The sequence below is a fragment of the Neolamprologus brichardi genome, chromosome 17, assembly GCF_056152115.1.
Source record: "Neolamprologus brichardi isolate AB-2024 chromosome 17, ASM5615211v1, whole genome shotgun sequence".
NCBI classification, from domain to species: Eukaryota; Metazoa; Chordata; class Actinopteri; order Cichliformes; family Cichlidae; genus Neolamprologus; species Neolamprologus brichardi.
In genome coordinates this window covers 11,783,802-11,808,465 of record NC_142120.1, presented here as the reverse complement: position 1 = coordinate 11,808,465, position 24,664 = coordinate 11,783,802, and the positions used below count along the sequence as shown (strand labels likewise).

At 39.4% G+C, this 24,664-nt stretch overlaps 1 protein-coding gene across 2 annotated transcripts in view; it reads left to right on the top strand.

Moving 5' to 3' along the window:
- The window catches only part of chchd3a (coiled-coil-helix-coiled-coil-helix domain containing 3a), an 81,816-nt gene that overhangs the window by 8,312 nt on the left and 48,840 nt on the right, over positions 1 to 24,664 (top strand). For both annotated transcript variants that reach the window (XM_087830804.1, XM_035908101.2), the window contains 2 exons: positions 2,025 to 2,118; positions 12,568 to 12,748. In XM_087830804.1, coding sequence (XP_087686930.1) covers positions 2,025 to 2,118; positions 12,568 to 12,748 — 275 coding nt within the window. The remainder of the gene's footprint in view (positions 1 to 2,024; positions 2,119 to 12,567; positions 12,749 to 24,664) is intronic.

Genomic DNA, 24,664 nt, shown 5'->3' with positions numbered 1-24,664 from the left:
CTGCTGGTCTTAACAGAGTTGTAATTAGACTCTCCTCCGCAGTGAGATCAATGGTGCTTCTGAGTGCAGTCAAACATGATGGATATTACTTTCTCACACTGTGGACAGTAGGTGACAGAAGCCTCTGCCTTTAAAGATATGCTATGCAGCACAAAAGTTGTCAACTGTCAGTCACCGCCTCTGTTTGTTCTCGTGTTTCTTCTGAAGCCTTGTCAAACTGAACCTCGCTCTATGGGACTCTTATTCATTCACTTTACTGTAAGTAAAGAGGAATCGTCTGAAGGTAAAGAGATGGCCCATGTAGTCACAGTTTGAGCTCATATTATATGTTGTTTTCTGCAGAGAAGACAAGATCGTTCAACTTCTGGTTTGTGTGTTTTTTAAGTGGGTAAATTAGTACGAAGCTGCCGAAGTAGCGAAATTAGATTTCAGTATTCATGGCACGAGTTGCACAAACTACAGTAATATCTTTGTACAGTATCAGTATCATGACCTTCTTTTTGTTTTTACATCGACGCACGGATAACAACATTGTTTCACACGCACAAGTTTTAACTGGGAAGCAGAGGTTTGGCTGAGCGACATTTAAAACATTTAATTACTCTGTTGTATTTTAATCAGGAATTGTGTCTTTGGCTTTTAAACAGAACAATGTAAGTCGTGACGGGCTTAAATTTAAATCCTAAGCATATGTTATTTAAAAAAAATTAATTAAAATTCACATTGAAGTGAATAAGGCAATTTGAAGAATTGTTGGCATTCTAACGCTTAAGCTATATTCCAGATATTGAAAGGGAACGATTAAGGAATCCAGTTGCTGCTAAATCCATATGTTGGACACATGTGAAATAATGATTATAATAATGACCTCAAAACATGGCAGCTTTTTAAAATGTAAGATTTGGTTTAAGACTTTTTTTTTTCTGTTTGTTTCACTATTCCGAGATGGCAAATGCAGAACGGCTGGGTATATTCCTGCTCTTATTGTTTTCTCCTAGTGTTAATCTGATTAATCTGGAATCAAGTTTGCGTTTCCTGTTGTTACCGCATGTTTTCAGGTAATAATAGACTCTGACAATAGGGATTATGCTATCTAACTAATGCGTTGCGAGAGTAATCTTGACAGACTCAGACACCCCCCCGCCCTTCTATCACTGCAGTGGTGCAGCACACTGCATGGCGCTTCTGTCTTCAGAGCACGTTTCGGCCTGGTCGCTGGCTGGCATCTTTACTTTCATGCTTAATTACCTGCCAAGATAAACCGCAGAGGACATGGAGTCATACACGTATGATGTCCATGACATGAATATATGCAGACGGGATGGCATGGCGCGAGTGTATACACTGCTTTGTATGTGTTTAAGCCATATGTGTGCTTTCATTTTGTTGGCTTAAGTTTGTTTTGTGACTGTTTTTGACACCAACTCCACATACAGACTGTAGGGACCAAGCTTTCTGTGCCAAGTCGCTGCACTCGGTAAACACTCTGTAATAGAGCTGCAATTCTGACAAAAATAAAAGTGGCGAGAACTACTTTATTTAAAAATAATCGTTTTAGCCACTTTATCACAGGGTTTCAATGTATTTTTTTATTTCTTTTTTGGTCCGTATCCTATCATTTTGGACGTTTTGTTTGCAACCACAAGACAGTTGTAGACTTAATCTTTACGGTGAGAAATTATAGTCTTTAATTTTTCATTAGCATAACATCTGTCTTCATTTCTAACATTTTGAAACCAGATGATTAATTCATTCATCAAGCAGATTAGTCAGTAATGAAAATAATCATTAGTTGCAGCCCTGCCCGACAACAGTTTTTTGTCTTTAAGCAATTTAGCAACAAACTACTCCGCTTAGACAAAACACAGCATACATGCACTGAATCATTACTGGTTAAATGTTGAATCTGAACGGCACATTTACTGATTGGTGCAGCTTTTCATGTCCACAAACAGCAGCTGTTTACTTGGATCTCTTATCTTTAACTCGCTTTCTTTGTCTCCTTTGTCTCTTTTTCCGTCAAGCCGATGAGGAGGCCCTGAGGAAGAAGATCGCTGATGAGCTGTATAAAGACTTGAAGCAAGAGAGGGCCAAAGTAGAGCAAGAGCTGCAAGCCTGGTGAGATTAACGCACAGAAATATGGGAAATTAGTCTTTTTTGTTGCCTTATTTTTGATTGATTGCTCAAATTAAGATTCTTGTTTTTCCTTAAAGTCAGAATTTTGGATGTTCCGTGTGTGTTGGGTATTTTGTCTATTCCCCCCACCCACCACCACCACCACCTTCTTCTCCTTGTGGGCCATGACAGCTGGAGTTAAGCTACTGCAGTAGTGTCAATTTCTCTTCCAGGTTTTTATAAGAAAGCTCAGACATTTTCAGATGTAACCATTTTTCACTTTCATTAATAGTCAAAAAGGTCAGCACCAGTCTTTCCGTTCCCCGCTGTTTCCAATTTACCTCTCTTCCGAAGTGCATCAGCACTTTTTCCCCCTCCCTGTGTTTCGCCCCTTCTCTCATTCTCTTCTGATCAATTAATCATGTCTGAGAAAGGGGGGCGCTATCCTGAGATAATTTCCTGGGTGTTGAGTGGGTGATTCATTAGCCCTTCCTGATGAAGAAACGCACTCTTCATGCGAGGGGCACATTCCAGTCTCCATCTCTCGCACTCCTATTCTCCACCCTCCTTTTATTCCTTCCATTCTCATCTATCCTTTTCTTTTCCCCCCTAAAGTAGCAGGTGTACATACCATAATGTTGGATAATCGAGTTGCTCCCTTTCTTTAATGGGCCTGGATGATGTTGAATGAACAACTGTGATGAGGCTCTAAACACGCTCTTGTACGGTATTGGGGGGGTTTGGGCAAATCTTTGTGAACACGAGGAGGTAGGTAGTGTTAGCCTGGCGATTAGCCTCGTTTTTTTGAGGCTTATTCGAGATGAGAGTGAAATTAACAAGTGGTTTTGAGAAATCATTTGTCTATTGATTTTCTTTTTCTGGTCATTTTTATGTAACTGCTTCCTGAAGCTCACTTATTGATGTCTGTTCACAGGAGTAAGTGCCTAAAAATGACGCCCTCCTAGCAATTAACTGAAATCATAGTTGGCTTTCAAGTCCTCAATTCTTGTTTGTGCTTGGCATGGGCTGCATTTTCTTTAGAAGTCTTAACTGAACTGGAATGGTAAACAAACAGTTACCCTCGTGTTAGTTGCACGTGTGCGTGTGTAGATGCATATTCAGATCAGTGTTTAATGTGGCCTTTTTTCCTATTTGCTTTTTCTTGGGTCCGTTCTTTGCTCATTATTTCTGTCCATTTGTATTACTGTCTATTCATGTTCCTAGTTAGCAGCTGGCAGGCAATAATACATGGAACAGCTTTTAAGGGTATTCTGGGCTTTGAAGAGAGCTTTTAAAGGGAGAACTGGCTAAGCAGTTAGTTCAGATTTCATAGGGATTATGTAGCATCTGATTCAAGCCTAGTAAAATCACATCCTGTTACATATTTACTCTACTTATGTGTGGCACTGGTGTCTGACCGTGCCTTTTTGACTCATCAGACAAGGGGACAGGTAGAAGAATAATCAACACACTAAGCACATTTTTAACAGGGTGCAGTAATAAATTGCCTTTAGGTTGTGACAGTTCAGAGACTGAATCTGCAGGGGAAACGGTCTTGAGTCATGGGCTTGGCCCCTCTGTTAAACTGTAACACAGGCAGCAGAGGACAGAAGCGGTGCACCTGCGAAAGACAAAAGTAAAATACAGTAGAGGCTCTTGCTTTTTATTAAAAGACTGTTCTGCATTTTTTAACTGCAGTGTGTTGGGTAACCTTTAGCAGCCTTCAGAGCTGTACTCACCAAATGGAAAATCTACCTTCATTTGGTGCACGGTGGGTGTTAATTTTAGAGCCTTTCTGACACCAAATGTTTCCTGGTGTAATTGGATTATAAAAACAGTGTTTAAAAGGAAAGGCTAGCTGCAGCCAGTGGGGTTTGCAATGGAAAACAAATTTTCTAATTAAAAGGAGCCAGTTGAGGTGGTTCAAACAGCTGGCTAGGTTTACCTCTTGGGCATATCCTAGGTAAGATGTTTTGGGCATGTCTTACCAGGAGGAGGCCCAAGGGCAGATTTGGGATACACAGGAGAGATTACATCTCTTGGGTGGCTTGGGAACGCTTTGGTGTCCTCCTGGAACAGCTGGAAAAAGTTGCTGGGGAGAGGGAGCTCTCCGTCATTGTAGATTGTGATGAACTTTCTTTCTTTCCTTTGTTTTGAATTAACAGTCATAAGTCATAATAACAGCACCTTCTCTACTCTAAAATACATATACATGTTTATCGTTGCTGTTATATCTCCTCAGGGCATTTGTTCTTTATCAGTTCAATGAAATAAGCTACATGAACAGTGGAAGTTAAAAGCATATTTCAGGCTGGCTTATGGGGCAAATGACTGGGTGTGCATCCAAAGTTAGTGAAGGTGGTCTCGACCTGTGCAGATCCCAGTGGAAAAACCTGGAAACTATTATAATAAATGTCAAACCACATCTTTATTGATACATACTGAGGTGTCAAAACTACTCATTGAAGGTAGAGGGGAAATCATCAGATGTCATCTTTATGGGCAGAATAGTTAAAATATTACATTAAAAGAAACAGACTGTATTTTCTTCTCTGTGCTTAACGCCATATTTACAGATTAAAAATGGCTTCCTCTCCTTTTTGTTAACATAAATTAACTTTGCTGGACATAAATAGATGAGCGGAACACATAGTCTTTTTTCCCCTCATCTGGGTTGTCAAATCATGACTAATTTTCTGTAATATTTCACCCTCTTACAGTGCAGATGTGCAGATAGTAACTACTTTACAGGTAATATTATATTGTTAAAAGCAAACAAGGCATAGTGAAGGTGGTCACTGCTGGATTGAAAGACACAGCGAGGACTCTGTAATTGTTTTCTTTTTTCCTCCTCTGGAAAATTAGACTAACAGGTAAAGTTGTTTTTTTTTTTGGTGTGAAAGTGTATCAAAGCGAGGCCAGCAGGACTACTCGTTATCTCACTGCTCACTAGTTAAAGAATCCTGCAGTGAAACTGCGGCACCGCATGAATACAGAAAAATGTAACAATATTTGAGGAGAACGGATTTACACAAGATGCGTGATCCCAAAACGTCAAGGTCCTATTCAATGCAAATAATCGGTGAGGATGCCAGCAGAGTCGGATTTTATTCATATGATCTAATTAATTATAAGTCTTACAGATTCATTCAGGATTGAAAAAAACAAACAGAAACAGTCAAAAGCCTTGATGAATTGGCCTTTTTCCTGTGATAGCTACTTTTTGGTTACTCTCCTATTTCTCTCTTTTAATATTGTTTCTTGTTTCCATTCTGCGCGGTATTCTGTTCAGGCAGATAGTTCCTGGGATATTCGAGGATCGGCGGTGTTTAGATTAGGCAGTATTTCTTGTGCTTGGCTCCGGGGCCGTAAATGAACTCCGGAGAGCTGGCTTTGCATGTTTTGCTCTGGTAGGAGTGAAGGAAGAGCTCTGAGTTCTGAGTTCATTTAGGTGCGGCCTAAACTGATTTGTTGCAAGGAGCGGGTGCAGGGAGAAGATTTGCCTCTGCCGTTTCTCTGTGAGGCATCAGAGCAGAACGACTCAGAGAAAAGGATGTGAGAAGGAGGGATGAGGGTAAGAGAACTCTTACACCAACCTGACTCTGCTCTGTAACGCTCTGCATCACTGTTTCATCCAGTTCTTCTTCTCTCTGTTATTTTTTTCAAGTTTTCCTCCCCGTTGCCATTCTTATACTTGCACTTTAGCCTTCCTCTGTCTTTCTTTCTTTCTTTCATTATCTCCTGTATCCTTTTTATTTATATCAAACTCCCAATACTTTCCCCCCACCCTCTCACGTCCACCCTCAACCCTCTCGCTGCCACCCTCCCCATGCATCAAATGCATGTGTTTGAATCTCCAACTCTAACACTCAGAGGTTAGTTGTTATAAAACTTCTTCGCATTATTTCAACATGCAGCCTGTGTTGGCTTGTGCAATATAATTGCATGTCAGACTTTTGAGTGAGAACACTGACCTTCTCTCCGAGCTTCCGTCTTCCCACCCTGTTAACCATGCTGTCTATTAAATTCTTTATTGCTCCCAGATCAGACGCAGACGGTCTATCCTACAGATTCTAACATTTTGTTTATTTTTATCTTTTATCTTCACATCACAGACATATGCTGAAACACACACACACACACAAAGCTGGCACAACTTTCAAAAGACTTGTGTTGTGAGGTTATTTCGAAACAAACAAATAAAGGTCCTGAATTTGACGTGATTTAGCCCGCGTTGTTTCTGCACAGTAATTATATCCCAAATTGCATCTGAATCGACGACATTACTAGTCTGAATGCATTATGTACTGTTTCATCTTTATCACATTCTGTGAATACTGTGATGTAGCAACTTTGTTGTACTGTCACACCCACAGTAGTAATAATAACAATAGAGATGATGAGAATAAAAGTGGTTTTCCTAATATTAGTAATCACGTATTTTGTTTAGCTCTTTTAAACAGAGCTCACAAAGACCTGTACAAGCATACAAACAGAACAAAAACAGTACCGATAATGAACGACTGTACGCCCACGCCACATGCATCCAAATAATCAAACAGCTGCTAAGTTGATACTTTGAATCTAGCCATCCCTGACACTATAACTATCACCAGGAACTACCTGTATTATGACAAAAATAATAGGGCTTGAATACCAATAATAATACCCTAAATGGACCTGTTATGCTCTGTTCCAACTCCATGTTTTAGTTTGTGCACTCTGCTAAAGTAGCTGTTTTACAGTCATGTGGATAAAGCTTTAGTTGTGGAAAACTATGTACACCTATTAGTTCAGTTGCTTGTACACGAGAATGACATTTAGTAAGAATAACTTGAAGTAATAGTTTGTCTGTATGATTTTTATCAGGCTCCAACATCACTGTGGAAGTATGATTGGCACAGCATTTCAGTTTTCAGTGCTGAACTTCAGTTCATTGTAACACCTTGATTTTTTTCTTTTTCAGCCATTCTGTTGTAGATTTTCTGCTGTCGTTGGGATCATTGTGCTATTTCATGACCTAGTTTGGCCCAAGCTTTAGTTGTCATACAAATGGCCTCACATTTGACTCTTGAATACTTTGGTATACAGAGGAATTCATGCTTGACTTAATAAATTAAAAGGTGCCCAGGTACTGAGGTTGCAAAACCTTTTTTTTCGCAGCTTTTCTGCGCATTGAAAGAGAAATTGCACACTTGATGCTCCAGACAAGTAAAATGATAAAAGGTCTGCCTTTATAGAAGTGGTCAAACTTGCTTTATCACTCACTTTAGCAAGTGCATTTGCTTAGCAGTACCTGAATGGTACTTGCATTCTTAATCAGAAAGGGTGTGCTTAGTTTTTCCCAGAAAAGCATCCAGTCCTTCTGCAGTCCTTGGGTCTTCTTTGCTCACATCCACAGCCCTGTGTCTGAGATGACTGCAAAACTGGCATCATGCGGAGCCATTAGTTGAAAGAAACAGTTTGAAACTGAGTATTTAGAGCAAACCTGAAGTAGCACTTATTGGGAAACGTGCAGGTTAACAAGTGTCTTTAAATCAACCAATCTCGTAAGGTACTGATGCTGATTTTGTTTTAGTGAACTTTGATATCATATGTATTTCTTGCATTTTAAAAAGCTGAGAGTATGTATGGCTGCCACTTTGATTAGTGTGGCAGCTCTCATAAATTGTAAAGAATTAAGTGTCTGTGGAACTTCTCGGTGAAATAAACTTCCCGGAAAAGTAGAACTCAAAAATAGTACTGCCAATGTAACATGTGTGAAACCTGGAAACACCTTGCAACAGTCCTTCCCTGCCCTGCCAAACAACCGCACCAAATCAGCAGCTAGGTGGTAACTAGTATGGCAACCCTATACTGGAAATTCCTCAATAATTGCAGGGAGCATCTTAGAAACAATCTGTTCGCATCCCTGATAACTACTCTGACACCGAGAGCTTATAGGGCAGCACCAGCTGTAAGTAAGCACCCTTACAGTTCTTTTGTTAAATAAATTCAACATGTCTTCCTCAGCATATCTGTATGTGTGTGTGATGCAGTCATTTCACTCTTTGATTTTCTGCATGATGAGATCTTTTCTATAGAGCTCTTTCTTTCAAATGATGCCTCTTGTAAAATTAATCATATTATTGCGAAACTACTCCTATCGCCAGTTTATTAGGCCAGCACCAATGCCATTGAACTGTAAAACAACAACAACAAAAATCAGACATCTGGATTTCTTACTATGGAAGCTTACTGCTGATGTATTTGGTTATTTTTATTGAGTCTGTCCACTCTAGCAGCAAATCTAATATCTGTAGAATCGGTTTTAGGGAGTTCGGTTGTTAAAATGTCATTTCTAATATCATCCCAGTCTTTTAGCTTCATAAGACACTCCTGCACAGAATGATAAGCATCGGACCTCTGAACTTATTCTGCTCAGTTGGGAGTTGGAGCTCCGTGTACTTTGTCTGATAGGAGAAGAAATCAGGTGAAAATGAAAGTGTTAGCTACTGATGAGGCTTGATTGTAGCTCCTGAGACTTTTGCGATTGTGTCTTTATAGTTTTGGGTAAAGTAAGAGTGGGATAAGGCTTTTATGTTCTTTCTGCTGTTTTCTGCATTAAACCTCCCACGAAACTGATTGTCAGGGTAAGCATTTATACGTAACTCTGCTACAGTGTTTGATAGCACCCACTGTCAGGTGCGGTGTATGTGCGCGTTTGTGTGTGTCAGAGCGAGTGCATAGCTCTATAAAATATTCATAGCCAGCGTTCTGCGACATTATTCCTTACATCAATATTGCATCGGGCCTTTAAATGCTTTTGTTTCAAGCCACTTGGGTTGAGCTTGCACTGCTATGCAGGCCTGTCAGAATCCAATACTGTATCGAGACACATCTTGTGCAGATGACAGGTAGACAACAGGAAGGATTAATGGGTGAAGAGCTGAGGAGAGAGAAGGATGATGACTAATGTGGAGTTAACAGGAGGCATGGATTTAAACTTTCCTTTGTTTTGATATTTGCATAAAGGTAATGATATTTAGCTGCAAAGTGCTGGATATAAATGAAATCAGCATTTTTTGAAATCTTCTTTCTACTCATTGCTTTTGACTTTTTGTTTTTGGAAAGTGTGATGACTACGGATGACTATGCACACAAAGCTTGCCTTTAATTCATTTCCAAAATCGACGTATAATTTTTCCTGTATGAACTGCCACAGATCTGATGTCTGCCAGATTTAAAAATAGTGCCCTAAAGAAGCGAAGTATTCCTTAGTCCATCTGTTCAAGGTCACCTCACGAATGTGGCGAGTTCTTTTCTTGAAAGGTCGACACAGTTCGACCCACTTGTGCTCTGTTCCTCTTCAAAATAATGATTCCTCAGTGGTTCTGACTTTCCATCTTTCTGTTTTTAAGGCTTGAGCCAGGGAACAATCAAAGCTCTGGTTACTCGGCCAAATGATTCCCTCTTTCTGTCCTGAACCCGGCCAAACATCATCCACTTATCCTCCAAAGACATGATATTCTTCCCTTCTCCTGCACTCTGTACGTGTTGTTTTTTTCTCTCTCTCCCTCTCCGTCTCTGGTTCAACCATTCTCTACCTCAAAGCCCCCTCTCTTCCTCCTAGTGTCAATCTTCTACAGTCGAATGAAAAATGCGTCCAATATCCCAGAGACAGGGCAATAATGACTGGAAAGCAATAGAGGTGAAGCAGACAGATAGCATCCTGCTAGTGATAGCAGTCTTTGCTTGGGTTAGCAGTTGTGAGGAAGTCGGTAAAAAAAAAAGATTTTTTTGCTGGGCTGTCTATTTTCTTGGCCCTCTTTCTTTCTTTTGTTCATATGGTAGCTTTTGATACTTTGTCAGGATCTCTTGTAGGTGATATGAATCGCTTATATTTTTTAGTTCACCTACACCCATCGAAAAAACAATATTTCATAGGACAACACAAACCACGCTATTTTAAAGTTTCCTTATCAACTATTGAAGAACTTAAGGAACCTTTTTTACATGGCAAATGGCAAACGTCTCATTGGGTACATTTTTACTGAATTCTATTCTCCTAAAAGTGTCGGACTTGTCATGTGCTAAATGTGAAATTTGTAGCTTTTAGTGGCCCACGTGACTGAAACCAAACCCCTTTTTCTTGAGAAAAGTGATATACAGTCAGTCATGTGTCATAGTTTTAGCAATAGCTTGTTGGATAAAGGTAGCTTAGGTGCATTAGCAGTGCAAGCAGGGAAGCGTGGATCGGAGGGGAAATGGTGAATGTAAAAGGCCATTAGGAGGCACCCTGTGTGTCTGTGTGTGCGTGAGTCGGAGCCTGATGATGGATGGAGTCTGCTGACGTGTGCAGCCCAGTGGACTGTGAGACTGGACATGGCTGGTCTCTCTCCATCTCTTTTTCTCACTCTGTGCTTCACTTCTTCTTTGCTTCACTTCCTCAGGGCCAAACATGTCATGTCGCCACTGCTCACACACTCTCCTTACTTTTGTCTCTCTTGCAGGCTTTTCTTCTGGGTCCCCATGTAACCTGACTTTATTCAACATTTAATGGTATTGCAGCTTTTAGACATCATACATACTTTAATTAGCCCGACCTACCCATCATTTCCTCAAAGCCGAGGTCTTGGAAGGGTCAGTCAAATCTGTCCATCGTGGTTGTTGAAATGTTCGGTGTATTCACAAGTGAATGAAGAGATAATGTGATTCTTTTGAAATGGAATAAAAGATGAAATCCTATCGGGTGTTTGTAATGTCAAGAAAGTATAGCCATGAGTTGAGGACTCTCACTATACACTTGCTTTGTAGGATGATCCATTTAAATTATCATAATGAGCCATAATGCACGAACCTGATGAGGCTGTAAATGAGTCATTTAACTTTTCTGTACTTGAATTCTTGTGAAGAGATGAAATAAAATGGGAAGAACTACTTATTCTGATGAATCCCAATTTAGATACACCTGCTGTGATTTTAACAATGTCTCCTCGTTGCTTATCATACAATAAGAGATGAGTGAGACCTCTGCTGAGGTTTGTAGATGGCTGATTCATATGCGAAGGAATTTGTTTTGACTCATTTTCATTCATGTCAAGAGTGTTTTTCAGGGCTTTCTTTGGATTTTTGTGATGCAGATGTTTGTTAACATCCTCACCATCTTCTTTCAGTCTGTCATAATTCAGATTGCCTCTCACTCTGTCTGTTCTGTTTATTTTACCTTGCTGTGACTGTTTGATTCCGAGCAGAGGAAGACTTTCAGGGTTTCAGGGATGTTCCTCCTTATTCAATCAAGCACACTGTCACTGAATAGGGAGTGCGTTGCTAGGCAACTATGAGAACCCAGTGACAGGGTTCAAATGGTGGTCCTGTGTCTGCGGAGTGCGTACTGCCTCAGTCTATACTACTGCTTCATAAGGTTGATGTTCCTTTTTTGTGGTTAAATGCTAGCGTGTTCTATTTATTTACTGTAAAGTCACTCTTTAGCTTCACTATAAAGAATTGATAAACTCTGATAGACATCTGATAAATGGTTTCAGTTTCACTTGACTGTGAATTTTATAACTTTTTATTTTTGATTTACCCTTACTTTCCAAGGCTGTCCTTTTTGAGGAAGCAAAAACACGAGTATGGATCAACCTTCAAAGCTGAAAAAAATGAGCCCACATGAAATTGGCAAACAGTGCAGTTCCTTGATTTGCCATGTGAGGCTGGCTCCAAAAGCAAGTTAGTTTATAGGCCGTGTTAAAATGTAAATACACTGTTTACAGCCTGTCACAAAAAAGAATTTTGGTCTGTGTAGGAAATTCTTTCTTCCTAGTGTGGAAAATGTAATTATTCAGAGTTATAATTAATTATTATTGTTAGAAATGTACTGGCTAGGAGGTAACCAGTCTGCTAGGCTTCCACTTATTTAATTCTGGTCTCTGGATTGGACGTCTCTATTATGGTTTTTGGTGTTCGTGTCTTTTGAGCATGTAATGTTATCAATATGGCCAAAATGCTAAAATCAAGTTTTCAAAATGTGACTTTGCAAACCGGTGGGTGACGTTGTGGTGGCTACTTCTGTCTTTTACATACAGTCTATGGATTTATGGATGTATGTTTGATTACAGAAATATTTGCAAATATCTACTGTTTGCTTCACTAGCACCGTATTTACATTTGAGACCTTTTAATTGTTTTCAGAACTACTTGTCATGTGAATATAAGTAGTCTTGTAAACACTGAAGCTCATTTGTTGTCGCTTGATCTTAATAAACATAGAAAACTGGATTTTGAAGCGCCACATATACAGACATGTTGTACCAATGTAACAGATTTTTTCTCTCTAATGTGGAAGCATGTATGAATGTACAATAAGTTAAATTATGCTAATCATGCTAATTTATACATGAAATTATGGCATTTAAGTGGTTTTAAAGGTGTAGGAATGTTTGACTTTTTTTCTTTTTTGATGATACACAGGGTAGAGGCAGAAAAGGCCCGGGCATCAGCACAGGCACATGCTGAGGCTAAGTCCCAAGTGCATGGTGAAGTGTCCAGGCTCCTGTCTGAACAGCGAGCTGCGGTCCAAGAGAGCCTTCAGCAGGCTTTCATACGGGAGAGGATTGCTGCTGAGGACGAGAAGCTCCGTGCTCACTTATTAGTAAGTCCTTGAAAAAAAGTAGTTAATATGTTGCTGTGAATGTGGCAATGTCATTGTATCTTGCTAACAATTTCATGCATCTTAAAATGCACATGAATCTAAATCTGCACCATGACCAACACTGCCGTTAAAAGATGGTGGCTAGAGCTTTTCTGTGTTTGAGTTTGCATGTGCTCTCTCTGAGTGCTTAAGGTTCATTCTGACTGTGAAACACACGTAGGTTAGATTAATTTGCTGTTAGGCAAGTGTGAATGTGACCACTAATGGCTGTGTTAGCTTTATGTCGGATTGCTTAGCTGTACAGGACATGCCCTGCCTTTTGAACAGTGTCAGCTGAAACTGTCTCAGGAGTGTTGTGCAGTGTCAAACAAACTGCTGTTTTGTTAAAGACACCTTGTGCATTCCAGAGATATGCACAAAGTGTCACTTTGGTGTGTTTCCCATGGCAGATTGGGTTATAGCTGTTGTTAGAGGAAGTTTATTCTTGTCCAAAATAATAGTCATGTTTGATGGATGGATGGGGATGTGTGTGCATGTATCTCATCACTACAGTTCAAAAAGAAGAAATTGTATAGACTTGTATAGGGCTGTGCGATATGACCAAAATCTCATATCCCGATATAAGAATTCTATCGTCCCCATAACGATATAAATCACAAAAATGTAACATTTTCTGTAAATTCTGTGAATCTCGGGCAGCTCGACTTGCGGGAAGTGTTTCCAGCTGCGCGTCATGTAGCTGGAGTCGAGTGTTTTAACCGATGCATGGAACTATACATTTTTAGACATAAGTTGTAATGGCCGCTGTTTTCTTTGTGAGTATTTATTACACGGCGTGCTGCGGGGAAAAGCCTGTTCTAACGTTTGAGTCTAAGGTTTATTTTTTAGCACCTGACGGCTCTTTTTTTTTACTACTCATCCGTAAATAATCTGGTCTTTCACGTGATTCAGTTTATTTTGAAAAGTCTCAACAGGATCTTGAGCTTTATTGTGAAAGGTTTATGTGGAACATAAACAAGCGGACACGCGATGGTGTTACCGTCGTTGTTGCTAACCACAACGCATAAAAGCAGGCGCTTGTCCGTCCGTAGTGTGGTTATATAAAATATAAGAGAAAGAGAGAACTTTAAGAAATTAATATAGCCACTACAGTGACCATCAAAACGATGAAAAAATATTACCGTAAACAGTTTATTTTGTGACACCACAAAACAAACGATAGCTAAAATGAAACATAGACGTTTTTATATCGTCATCCGATATATATCATTATATCGAACAGCCCTAGACTTGTATTTTCAGAGGGGAGGATTTTTTTAAAATCACAGTTCCAAAGATACATTCTTAATCTATTACAGCATGGCTTTATAGTAGAAGAATTTAGATGTTGAACTGTCTGCAGTCCAGACCTTTCACCAACCCTCATGAAAAGAATAACAGCTGGAACCCTCTGTTAGACAAGAATGGGACAACAGCCCTCTCCCAAAAGTCCAGCAGCTGGTCTCCTGAGTTCCCAGTTTACTAAGTGTTATTAAAAGAAGAGGGAATGCTTCAGATTGGTAAACTTTGCCTTGTCCCACCTTTTTTGAAATGTGTTGCAAATTCAAAATTACCTTCTGTTTTTTTTTTTCGCGGGTTAAACATTTATGTTTGCTGCGTTCTACTGCGAATAAAATCTGGGTTCATTTTCACAAATCATTACATCTTCTTTTTATTTACATTTCACACAGCGTCCCAACTATTTTGGAATTGCGGTTGTACATAAAAAAGGATCCCATTTTATTTTCACACATTGCTGCTCTGTCACACACATTTGCACTCTGAAGTGAACCTTTTGGCGGTTACGCAGAGCATAAGTGGTACAGCGACAAATGTTAGGCTGTGAGCATCACCTTGAGCAGCAATTCATAGAATATATTCCTTTTCTACCCATTCTCAACACTGTGTATATAAAAGCTTTTTCTGCATTATAAAAACTCATAGCACGGTGTCACAGCACGGCTTACACTTTAAACATAGTACAGTAAGTAAACAGCTCTTTGCTGTAGATATTGTTGTCCTCTTTTTAAATCTCGGCCTGTTCATCCTGCTGCCGTTATGAAATATACTTTCATTTTGAGCTGCCTGTGTCTTTATTTCCTGCAAATTGCCCTTGTAAACATTGTCAGATGAGCATCCTTTACCACACACACACAGGCATTGTATTATTTTCAAAAAGAAAACACATTTTCCCTGGAGTGTGTCTGCTGTTTACAAACCTATGCTATTGATTATATAGCTCATTTCACACGTTCATCGGCGTAATAGAAAAATGAATCATTTTGTTGAGAGAGAGAGAGAGAGGACGAGAGAAGCGTTGACGTGATTCCTAGCCGCGGGACAAGTGTATGAGGGATCCTTCATTTGGAACTGCTGAGATCGAAAGTTAAAAAATAAATAAAGGTGATGAGCGAGAGAGATGGTGAGGATGGGAGACTTATGATGCGATGTGCTTTTCCATTCAGCCTCTGTGAAGAAAACGGTTTCAGTCATAAGTTTTCTGTAATTTAATTTCTGTTGTTTTCATGGGGAGGAAGGCAGGACAAATGAGAGGCAGGATGCAGTTAAAGGAAAGGAAGGACAAGAAGTTAACACCTTTTACTGTACATATGGAGCAGCGGCGTAGGGGGTAGTGCGTCTTACTGAGCTGTCACAGAGGAAAGTCCTTGTGCGTATCTTTGCCCGTATCTTCCTGAAGTAATAACTCCCTACATTTAAGAGAACTTTTCCGTAAAGCTGTGAAGTTATTGCTTGTAGCCCCAAGGCTAACCTAAGGCCGTTAGGAGCCTTTGAAACTACAGATAGATAACTCTGCAATAGCTTAGCATTCAGCAGCAGCCAGAGCGTACACACAGTCGTTTTCACTCTTTGTTCCGTTCTTTGTAAGCTATATTTTCTGCATAAATTCACTTGATAGTTGCTATTCCCCTTCCAGTTTGTCTCTCCTTCCTTTAAAGCAGACATAATGCAGCTAAAGAATCTTCGTCAGAAGGTTTTACTGTTTTAAAATTGTGTATGTGTGTGCGCCTGTGATAATTTTCTTCCGTTCGAGCATTCTTTTGGAGTGCTGGAGTTTTAATAGAATGTGACGGGTTATCAGTGGAGGCGCAGCGGCGTTCGCACCACTCGTGTAATTGTCAAGTCAGACGCTTGCACGCAGCCAATGTTCTTTTCAACTGGAAATGGACTTTTGCATTTTAAAAGACAGCCTCTCGCCCAAGACGTCTCCCACCCATTGTCATTTTACTCCGTGTTTGTCAAACTCCGGGATTGTCTACTACCCACAGTGAGCTCACCTTTGATGAAACATTAAACAAGTTGTGTTGCGTTGGGTCCACCCCCTGCCTGTCTGTCTTTAACCCATCGATGTCTTTGTGTGACATATTTTTTTGTTAACAAAAGAAAAATCAAATGCTAAGATTAGAGATGGACCGATCCGATATTACGTATCGGTATCGGTCAGATACTGACCTGAATTACTGGATTGGATATTGGCGAGAAATAAAAAAATGTTATCCGATCTATTAAATATAAAAAAAAAACACCTCACAAAACTTGCGACATGGCGGAACTCGGCTCATAACCGTAGCACGTTGGAGCAGTGTGCATCACGTGATAGAGCGGCTGTGTGTATTTGGAGCCTCGCTACCAAACCAGCATTTCATCTCCGAGAAAGTTATCCCAGAGAGAAGTAAAGCAAGTGTGTAAGTTCATCTCTGAAAGTTTGTAAAGCATTCCCACGTTAAGCTTAACAACCGATATATGGAGCGACTGCCTCTTCTTTCTCTCCCTCACCTTCCTGCTGCTACTTCAATCGTGAAACTGCTTAATGATCAGCTGATCGGCTTTTCTGTTGTGAGTCCATCTCTCTTCTTTGTTTTTGGCCCACTTTGTACCAGAAAAAGGAAACCAGCAGCACGTTTAAGCTTGATAAGCTGTTGTTAGAATTTATTTAATATTACTTTCTACACCAGGATCCTTTTCTATGCAGCTGACGGCTGGTAACTGTGCAGGGGCGGATCTAGCAAAGTTTAGCCAGGGGGCCCGATAGGGCATGAACAGGGAAAAGGGGGCACAAAGACATACTTTTCTTTCTTATTCTCATTTAAAATATCTAGCCTTTAATAAATAATTATCTGAATCGTACACCCAAAGTTTTAATCTGATGTAAAATGTATAGAAGTCCATTACTGTATATAGTAACTGTTAAGTCTAACATACCCTAGTAAGTTATAGTACTTTTTCCTTTGGGAAGGTACCATCTGTGAATTCTGCAATTCTGTTGAAGAAAGATGTTGAATCTATTTAATTATTCTTGAAAAATAATTTATTTCTGTGCATTTCTTTTCCACCCTGCATCCAATTAAAGTTGATTACATTGATTAAGCATCATGAGGTGGAGGGTGGTTCCCTATTTTTTTTTTTCTGAGAGTTTGTAACCCTATTAGTTAGGTTGCTTAATATTTCTGCTAAGTACTCTTTAAAATACCAGAATAGGGAGGATGAAGTAGGTTTAAGTTTATTAGATTGATCAGTATTGCTGAACTATGAAATATTTTGGGCGCAGTATATTTTTTACATACAGGTATAACAGAATAGCTTTAGTGTTGTTATTTATTTAAACTTGAGTATGAACTTATACAAAATGAAGCAAGATATTTAAAAAAAAAAACAGTTTTATTGATTACAAAACACACTATATCGGATTCACATCGCTATCGGCAGATATCCAAATTTATGATATCGGTATCGGACATAAAAAAGTGGTATCGTGCCATCTCTAGCTAAGATGGTCAATTTAAAATGTCAGCAAATAAATGTATTGAGTCGTTTAATTTTTTTCTCAAATATATTGTTTTTAACTACTCTTCAGATCATCCAGTTGAGCAACTCTGCACAGATTACCCATTGAATTAAATTTACATTTATTGCCTTGTAGGGTTCTAAAAAATTTGACACTTTGACTTGATTTTCAGGAGATCAGTAAAGCTCGTTTAGCTATTTGCAATTATTCAGTTGTCACATTTTCAGAATTTTGCCATCGAAGATACTGGAAGTATCAGTTTTGTTGACATCCTTAGTGACAACCCTATTAACTTTTAGGCTTTATTCATTTGTTTTAGTGGTTCCTGAGTTTTGAATCCCCCTCATATTTGCTTTTATACACTATTTTCTTCTTGATTTATCCTCATTCCACAAAAAGTGCTTTGTTACTGAATTGACTGTTAATTTTGATTTTGTAAGTCGTTTGCACAGCCATTTGACATGCACAGTATATATGATTCGTGTATTGGCTTTAAGTCTAGTGTTGACTGAATATGTTCAGAGTGAGTTATAGATACCATTCTGCTGTGTTCCCAGAAAAAAAATTGACTTGTTGTTGAAAGTTATCAGTACAAGTAAGAATGTTTTGAAAACTGCTGGATTTATTTTAGCCCACTGGCACATCTGGTGTCAAGAGAAATGAGGGTGTACTTTTTTTCAGCATTGTAGAAAGTGAAATAGTTGAGAGCGTCGACTACATGAGTAAACATTGCATCTGTCATCAATCAATCTAGCTGTCCGACGGCGGAAGTCTTTTTATTCTTTGTTGATTTAATATGGGAGGAAGAAAGAAGAAGAAAACATGACGATAGAAGAGAAGGAAGTCACAACAGCTTGCGATCTTAAACTTAAAGAATAATCTGACTTTAATATTAAGCCAGAAAAAGATGTGTTTATGCTTAAAATGAATTTCAGAATGTTTCATTTAGATGTAAGCTGACCTGAACCCTGCTCCCATGTTCGCTGCCACTGAAAAACCTTTTGTCTATGGCAGCAGTAGCTCTTTGTCCAGCATAGTATTGATTTGTCCCCCTCATTAAGATACAGGTCACGGTGAGCAGCAGAACACCATACATTCCCTCTTCTACTTCACACACAATGAGAGCGGTGTTGTGAGCAGTTATGCCTCCCCATGCTCACCTATAATAGCCATAACCTTCACAACCATTGCTGCACCAATTACAGAGACACCTCTTCTGGAGATTTGCCCCAAGACATTGGGTTAGACTAAGGTTTGGTTTCATTTGAGGTTTTATTGATTTAGATTTAGCTTTATTTGGTCTGGATCCTGACTTCCAGTAATTGATTTATAATTCACTGTTGTTATTTATATACCAAGGGAAACAAGATTAAGAAAAATAAATCCCAATGTTTTTTGGGAATCTTTTAAGGAAAGCATGAACAATTACCATTGTTTTTAGCATTTAATTATTCTTTTCATTTCTATCTGCTGTTTTTGTTCTTCTTTTACTGCTTTTACTTTATTTGAACGTTGCATTTTCAATCCAGCGGGAAAAAAAATGTTGTTGTATGACCGCTTGTCTGCAAAAAACTATTATGTGTGTCTAAACATGACATTGAATGCAACCAGCTGTATTTTATGATAAATAACGAAGGTAACCAGGATACTCTGCAGCACCCTGGTGGGATTGCTTGTCTTTCCCGTCCCCGTCAGGGTGACTGGCAGCAGTCAGGCAGCAAGTCTACCGGTAATTGAAACTTCACAGTAGTGTAGGCAGGGGTGTGCGTTGTCATCGACACTGCTGGGTTTCTGGGGTTCTGTTGTCGGAGGGGAACATGTTCACTGTCAGCGATCACACGTGTTCTGCCACTCTGGGGGGGACACGACACAGGAAGGGGGAACACTGGAAATGTGTTGATAAAATCTGTTCCTGTGTGGACTTGGTGTTTTCTTTAATAAACAGTAAATGATCAGACGTAATTACTGTTGAGATAATTCAGTATTATGCTTAGTTATACTCATAATGCTCTTATTCACTTAATTTATGGTTGCTTGTCCAAAGGAGAACATATATTTAAGATTGGAGATTAAACTGGCTGTAGGTAAGTGACAAAGCCTCATGATTCATACTGAAAAGCTAAATCACAACACTTATTGTTTTAACTCGCACTTGCTGGGTAACCTAATGAATGCAGTTTCTTCTCATCATGCGTTCACTTGACATATTAATGTGGAAGAACTGTGATCGGGAGCTTAATGTAGTAGAGATGGCTTAACCATAAACCTGAATTGGATAACAGTTCAATTAGTGCTTAATTGAAAAGGCATTAACAATGAGTAATATGTCCTCCTTTTTAGTGGGTACCAGCTGAAGAGAAAACAGAAAAGACCAGTATATAAATCAATATAAATATAATTGTGTCCTTAGTTACTGACAGATCTGTGCTTTCGGCAGAGATCTACACAGACATGGCCTGAATGAGTCATAGAAGTCTTATTCACAGTGTGCGTCCATCTGTCACTCCGCGCATCTGTGTTTTAATACAATCATAGACCTTTGCTGTCCCCTCTTTTGATTTTCAACGACTTTGCTCCCTGCAGAGCTAAACCGGTCTTGTGGTCTATCAATCACTTGGTCATAGCGTCTCACTAAGGCACAGACTCTAACCCTAAGGCAGGCTTTTCAATCAAAGCAAGAGTCATCAATCTTTTCAAGCTTTAAACAGTTGTTTGGGTGGGGTAATGTTTTGTCTGCTGTAATCAAACTGGTCCAAAACACTCAAATTTTTCATTTGTTTTACTTTTTATTCCACCCCGATGACCTGTAGCACAAAGCTGGAAACCCTAGCCCTTAAATCTACTGCAGGATTGCATTAGCTTTAGCTGAAGGATAACAAATGAACAAACAAGCAAAAATGAAGACTCTTATTGAGTTGCATGCTTATCAACTATATCACTGATGATTTTACTGGCTCTTACCAAAAAAGAAACATATCAGTCAATATTTCATAATATTGTATTTTTGGATTCCCAATATAGGTTTTAAAAATCCTATATCGGTAATAGTATTTAAAAATGGGTATATCATGTGTATAATTGAAGAGACTCTCATGCAATTCACATTTTTAAAGTTCTCAAATCACAAATGATTATATACATTGTTAACAAACATTCAGTATTGTCAGTAAGATTTAATAAATGAACTGTAGTATTAATGATGGCTCAGTATATAGTTTCTAGACATGCCTAATCTTATACAGCCATTTAAAGCTGCTTTACTTTGCCCATAGTAGTTGCTCATCTGCAAGAAGCTTTACAACACACCTGATTCTATTACTGCCTTAATAAATGCTGTTTTCTGCTGTTCTGGGGTCTTGCTGGGGCTCTCTCCCTCTGCCTCTGTGTGTATACAGGCCAGGAGGTGTGCTGACAATGCCTTGATATTTCCTTGTACTGTGTGAACGTGGAAGGGTGGGAGACAAAATGGAGCGATGCTGGCAGATATAAATTTACCACAGATGAAAATAACAATCTGGTGTTAACTAGTGTTCCTGACTGAACTTAGACGTAGGTACAGCCTGGTCGTATGTCATGCCAGTTATTGTCACCTTTGCTTACAGCTGCATGTGCAGTAAAAGAAAACACCAGATATGTAGATGAGAGAGAATTTGCAACATGTGCAGATATTCTGTTCAGAGCCTCATCCCACCCATCAGCCCTGTAGCTGTTTATCAGTCTTTTGTCACTCCTTCTGTTTCCATCTTTATCTCTGTCTTTCGTACACGCACACAAACACTCAGATATACACATTCCAGCCGGTAATGCGATGTTCCATGATTTCTTTCCACTACCTCTGCTTTCACAGCAAGGGATAATGCAGCATACTAAGAATATTTGTTTGCTCACTACACACATACAGACACACACCATGTCCAAGCTGTCAGACCTCAGAAAAAATCAGTACCTACTCTTTCCTTAAAGTGTGTTCCATTTGATGCTTGGCTGGCTTGAAAATGACTTTGGGTAAAGCTTAACATTTTTAATGCAACTAGCCCCCACCACCAATCTGTGTTCGCTCTGGTAGTCCTCTCTTTTCCACCCCTCGCAAAACTGCAGTCTCCGGTAAATGTCCTGCTCTTTTTGGAGACTCTTGTGTACTTCAGTTGCGTGCTGCTGCATTTTAGATACAGACGACTGGACCTGGCTGATAATGGGCTGACAATTTAATTTCCCAGGTATTAAAGGAGACTTGCTGGGTTTTGAATTGGTGCCTGTTGGTGGTATTTAAAGAAATAGTTAAAAAAACCCATTTATTTTCTCTAAACTTCCACATCACAGAGTATGAAGAATATTGGGTGGGGGCGGGGGTTTCTTGTGTCTTTTTCTTTTGAATGAGATAAACAGGTAGTGGCACACTGTTTTGAATTTGCTCAGAACACCAAGGACAAATTCCACCCAATCTTTGATTATACTCCTGAGATTTTATAAAGAATAACACCTGTCAGCCTTGACATAGCTGGATTTAAGAGAATTATCAGTTGAATTATTCTAAAGTTTGTAAATTTGAAGTTGTCAATTTAATGAAGTAGTTAGCTTGTTGTGCCAAGTGATCATAGGTTAAAGGTATACCCAAGCCTAGTACATTAAACACACCTGACCACCAGAAGATTGAAGTCCAAACAAGACTGCTTACAAAAGGTTACAAGTCCATGATGTATGGGGTACTTATTGGCATCATAATGACATTAAACCACCTCTATTCAATTAATTGTTTTTGGATATTTAAGTTTGTCAGTATTTATGCAGCAATCTAATGTGGTATTATTTTTACTTTACTGCAGAGTATTTTGTCAGAACACAGTGTACTTTTCTCAATGGAGTTTGACAGAAGGAATAAGATGGTTGGGTAGAGACACAAGTTTGATATTTACATTACATTTTCTCTAATTCTTAAAAAGTAAATCTTGAAAATGGCAGATACTGCTTAGCACAGTGGTCATGATGGTTATGTACCCATTGCACTGCTGTGTTAATTTGTACAAACCTCATGTTAAAGAAGTAAATTATTTCTCTTATTGGCCCAGAGGGGGGAGCTACCATTACAGCTTCATTAACCAAACACAAAGATTCAAGAGCCTAGTGGAGACATCTGTCAGTCACTGTGGATACAAAGAAGCAAGTACACCCCTGTACTTGTACATAATATCACTTTAATGTCAATGATTCCAAATTGTATCACCTCTGAATATCTCCTTATATTTTTAAGTTGACAGGAAAAATATTTCCTGTTATGTACAATTGACAAAAAAGAGACTTATTTGAAAATACGCTCCTCACCATAAAAGGAAAATTGCCACCTTTTGAGAGGACAAAACCTTTATTCATCAAATTTACGAAAATTTCTGTGTCTGAGGTTGAGAATAATTTATATTTGCATCAGTGTTAGTTGTTTTTCTCAGCCTTTGTGTACTGTAATAATTGTGTTAACACTGTTAGTGTATTTTTAATACTTTTTTATTGACATTGTACTGCACATTGCCCTTTCTTCTTTTCTTTTTCTGTCTCAACGTTTTACATTCCCGTCTTTGTTATGCTTTCTCCATATCATCTTTAGAGGATGTCCACGTAGCTGTCCTTTACATATTAGCTGCAGTACTTCACCCTTGCCCAGGGTGGGGTGCCCACACACTGTGCTAGTATTAGGGTTAGACGGGAGGTTAGACTTTAATTGGCAGGGCTTCTGGCTGGCACTCTGCACCAGGCACTCACCCTGTCAGCTAATTGGCACCGCAAGTGTCCAGCACTTCGATTGATGGATGGGTTCTAGTGTCAGGAAAGTCTATTTCTGACTTCAGAGCTTGTAGAGTCAATCTAGTGTCTCAGATTCACTGGTCAGTGTATATATTTAAGCATGCATCCTCATTTGTTTTAAGCAGTTTTTTATAGTGGTGGGTGTTCTCATACCACAAGCTTTCCTCATATCTCATCATTAAATAACAGCACTGCCCTAAACATTTCAAACCAAGGGGTTAATCATATCATTGATAGGCGCAAGGCACATGTGTTTTTTCACGCTTCTGTGCTTAGGGAGGATATGAAAGGTGGCAGGTTAGCGTTCTTAGACTGTGAGATTTCCATCAGTAATGGGGGACATCTAAAAGCTGACGTGTACCGTAAACCTACACATACGGATCAGTATTTAAGGTTTGACTCTCCATCATCCACTGGAGCACAAACTGGGTGTCATTAGGACGCTACAACACAGAGCGAACATCAGCCCCACAGACACAGCGGCCAGGGAGGCAGAAGAACAGCACATCAAGAAGGCCCTGAGTAAAAATGGAAACCAAACAACCTCTGGCGAAGCAGATGGCACAACACAGAAGAGCTACTTCGTCAGGCCAGGACTCTGCGGTCTATTTACACCTACAGGCCAGTGGACACTCTTTCAATGATGAGGATGTACACATCGTGGACAGGGAGGAACGCTGGTTTGAGCGCGGAGTCAAGGGAGGCCATTTACGTGAAAAGGGAAAGACCATTTCTGAATCGAGGAGGGGGCCTAAGGGTACATCTTTCGCCATCTTACAATGCTGTGATTGCAGCCATTCCCCAACTCTCTGTGAATGGTACTCATGACCATTGATCAGTGGTCTTTGATCAGTGTGTTTTGGTCAGTGGTTGTTGATCAATGGTCATGAGAATTTGCATTAAGATTAAGGAACTGACCTCCCAGCCCATTGTTCCTTCAGTGGGCTGGTTTCAGTCATTATGGAAATGTCCTGTTCATAAGATTTGGGGAAACCTGCAGTCAGCTGAGACTGAAGAAGTCACTTGGATGAGTGACGAAACGTTTCTCCCACAAAACGCTACGTCCAGATGAACAGAATCAACTTTTGGAGATTTACTTACCTGGATGATTGAGAATGCATCAAGATGCTTCTGTGCTTAATTTTATCTACGGCATTATGATCTCATAATAGCAGTTAAGCTGTAGTCTCTTTACATTACACACACATAGTGGATAGGAAAGAGGCAGCGGAGACCATGAACCCAGGTGAAGTGAATGAAAACAGTTTTCTAGAGTTGTT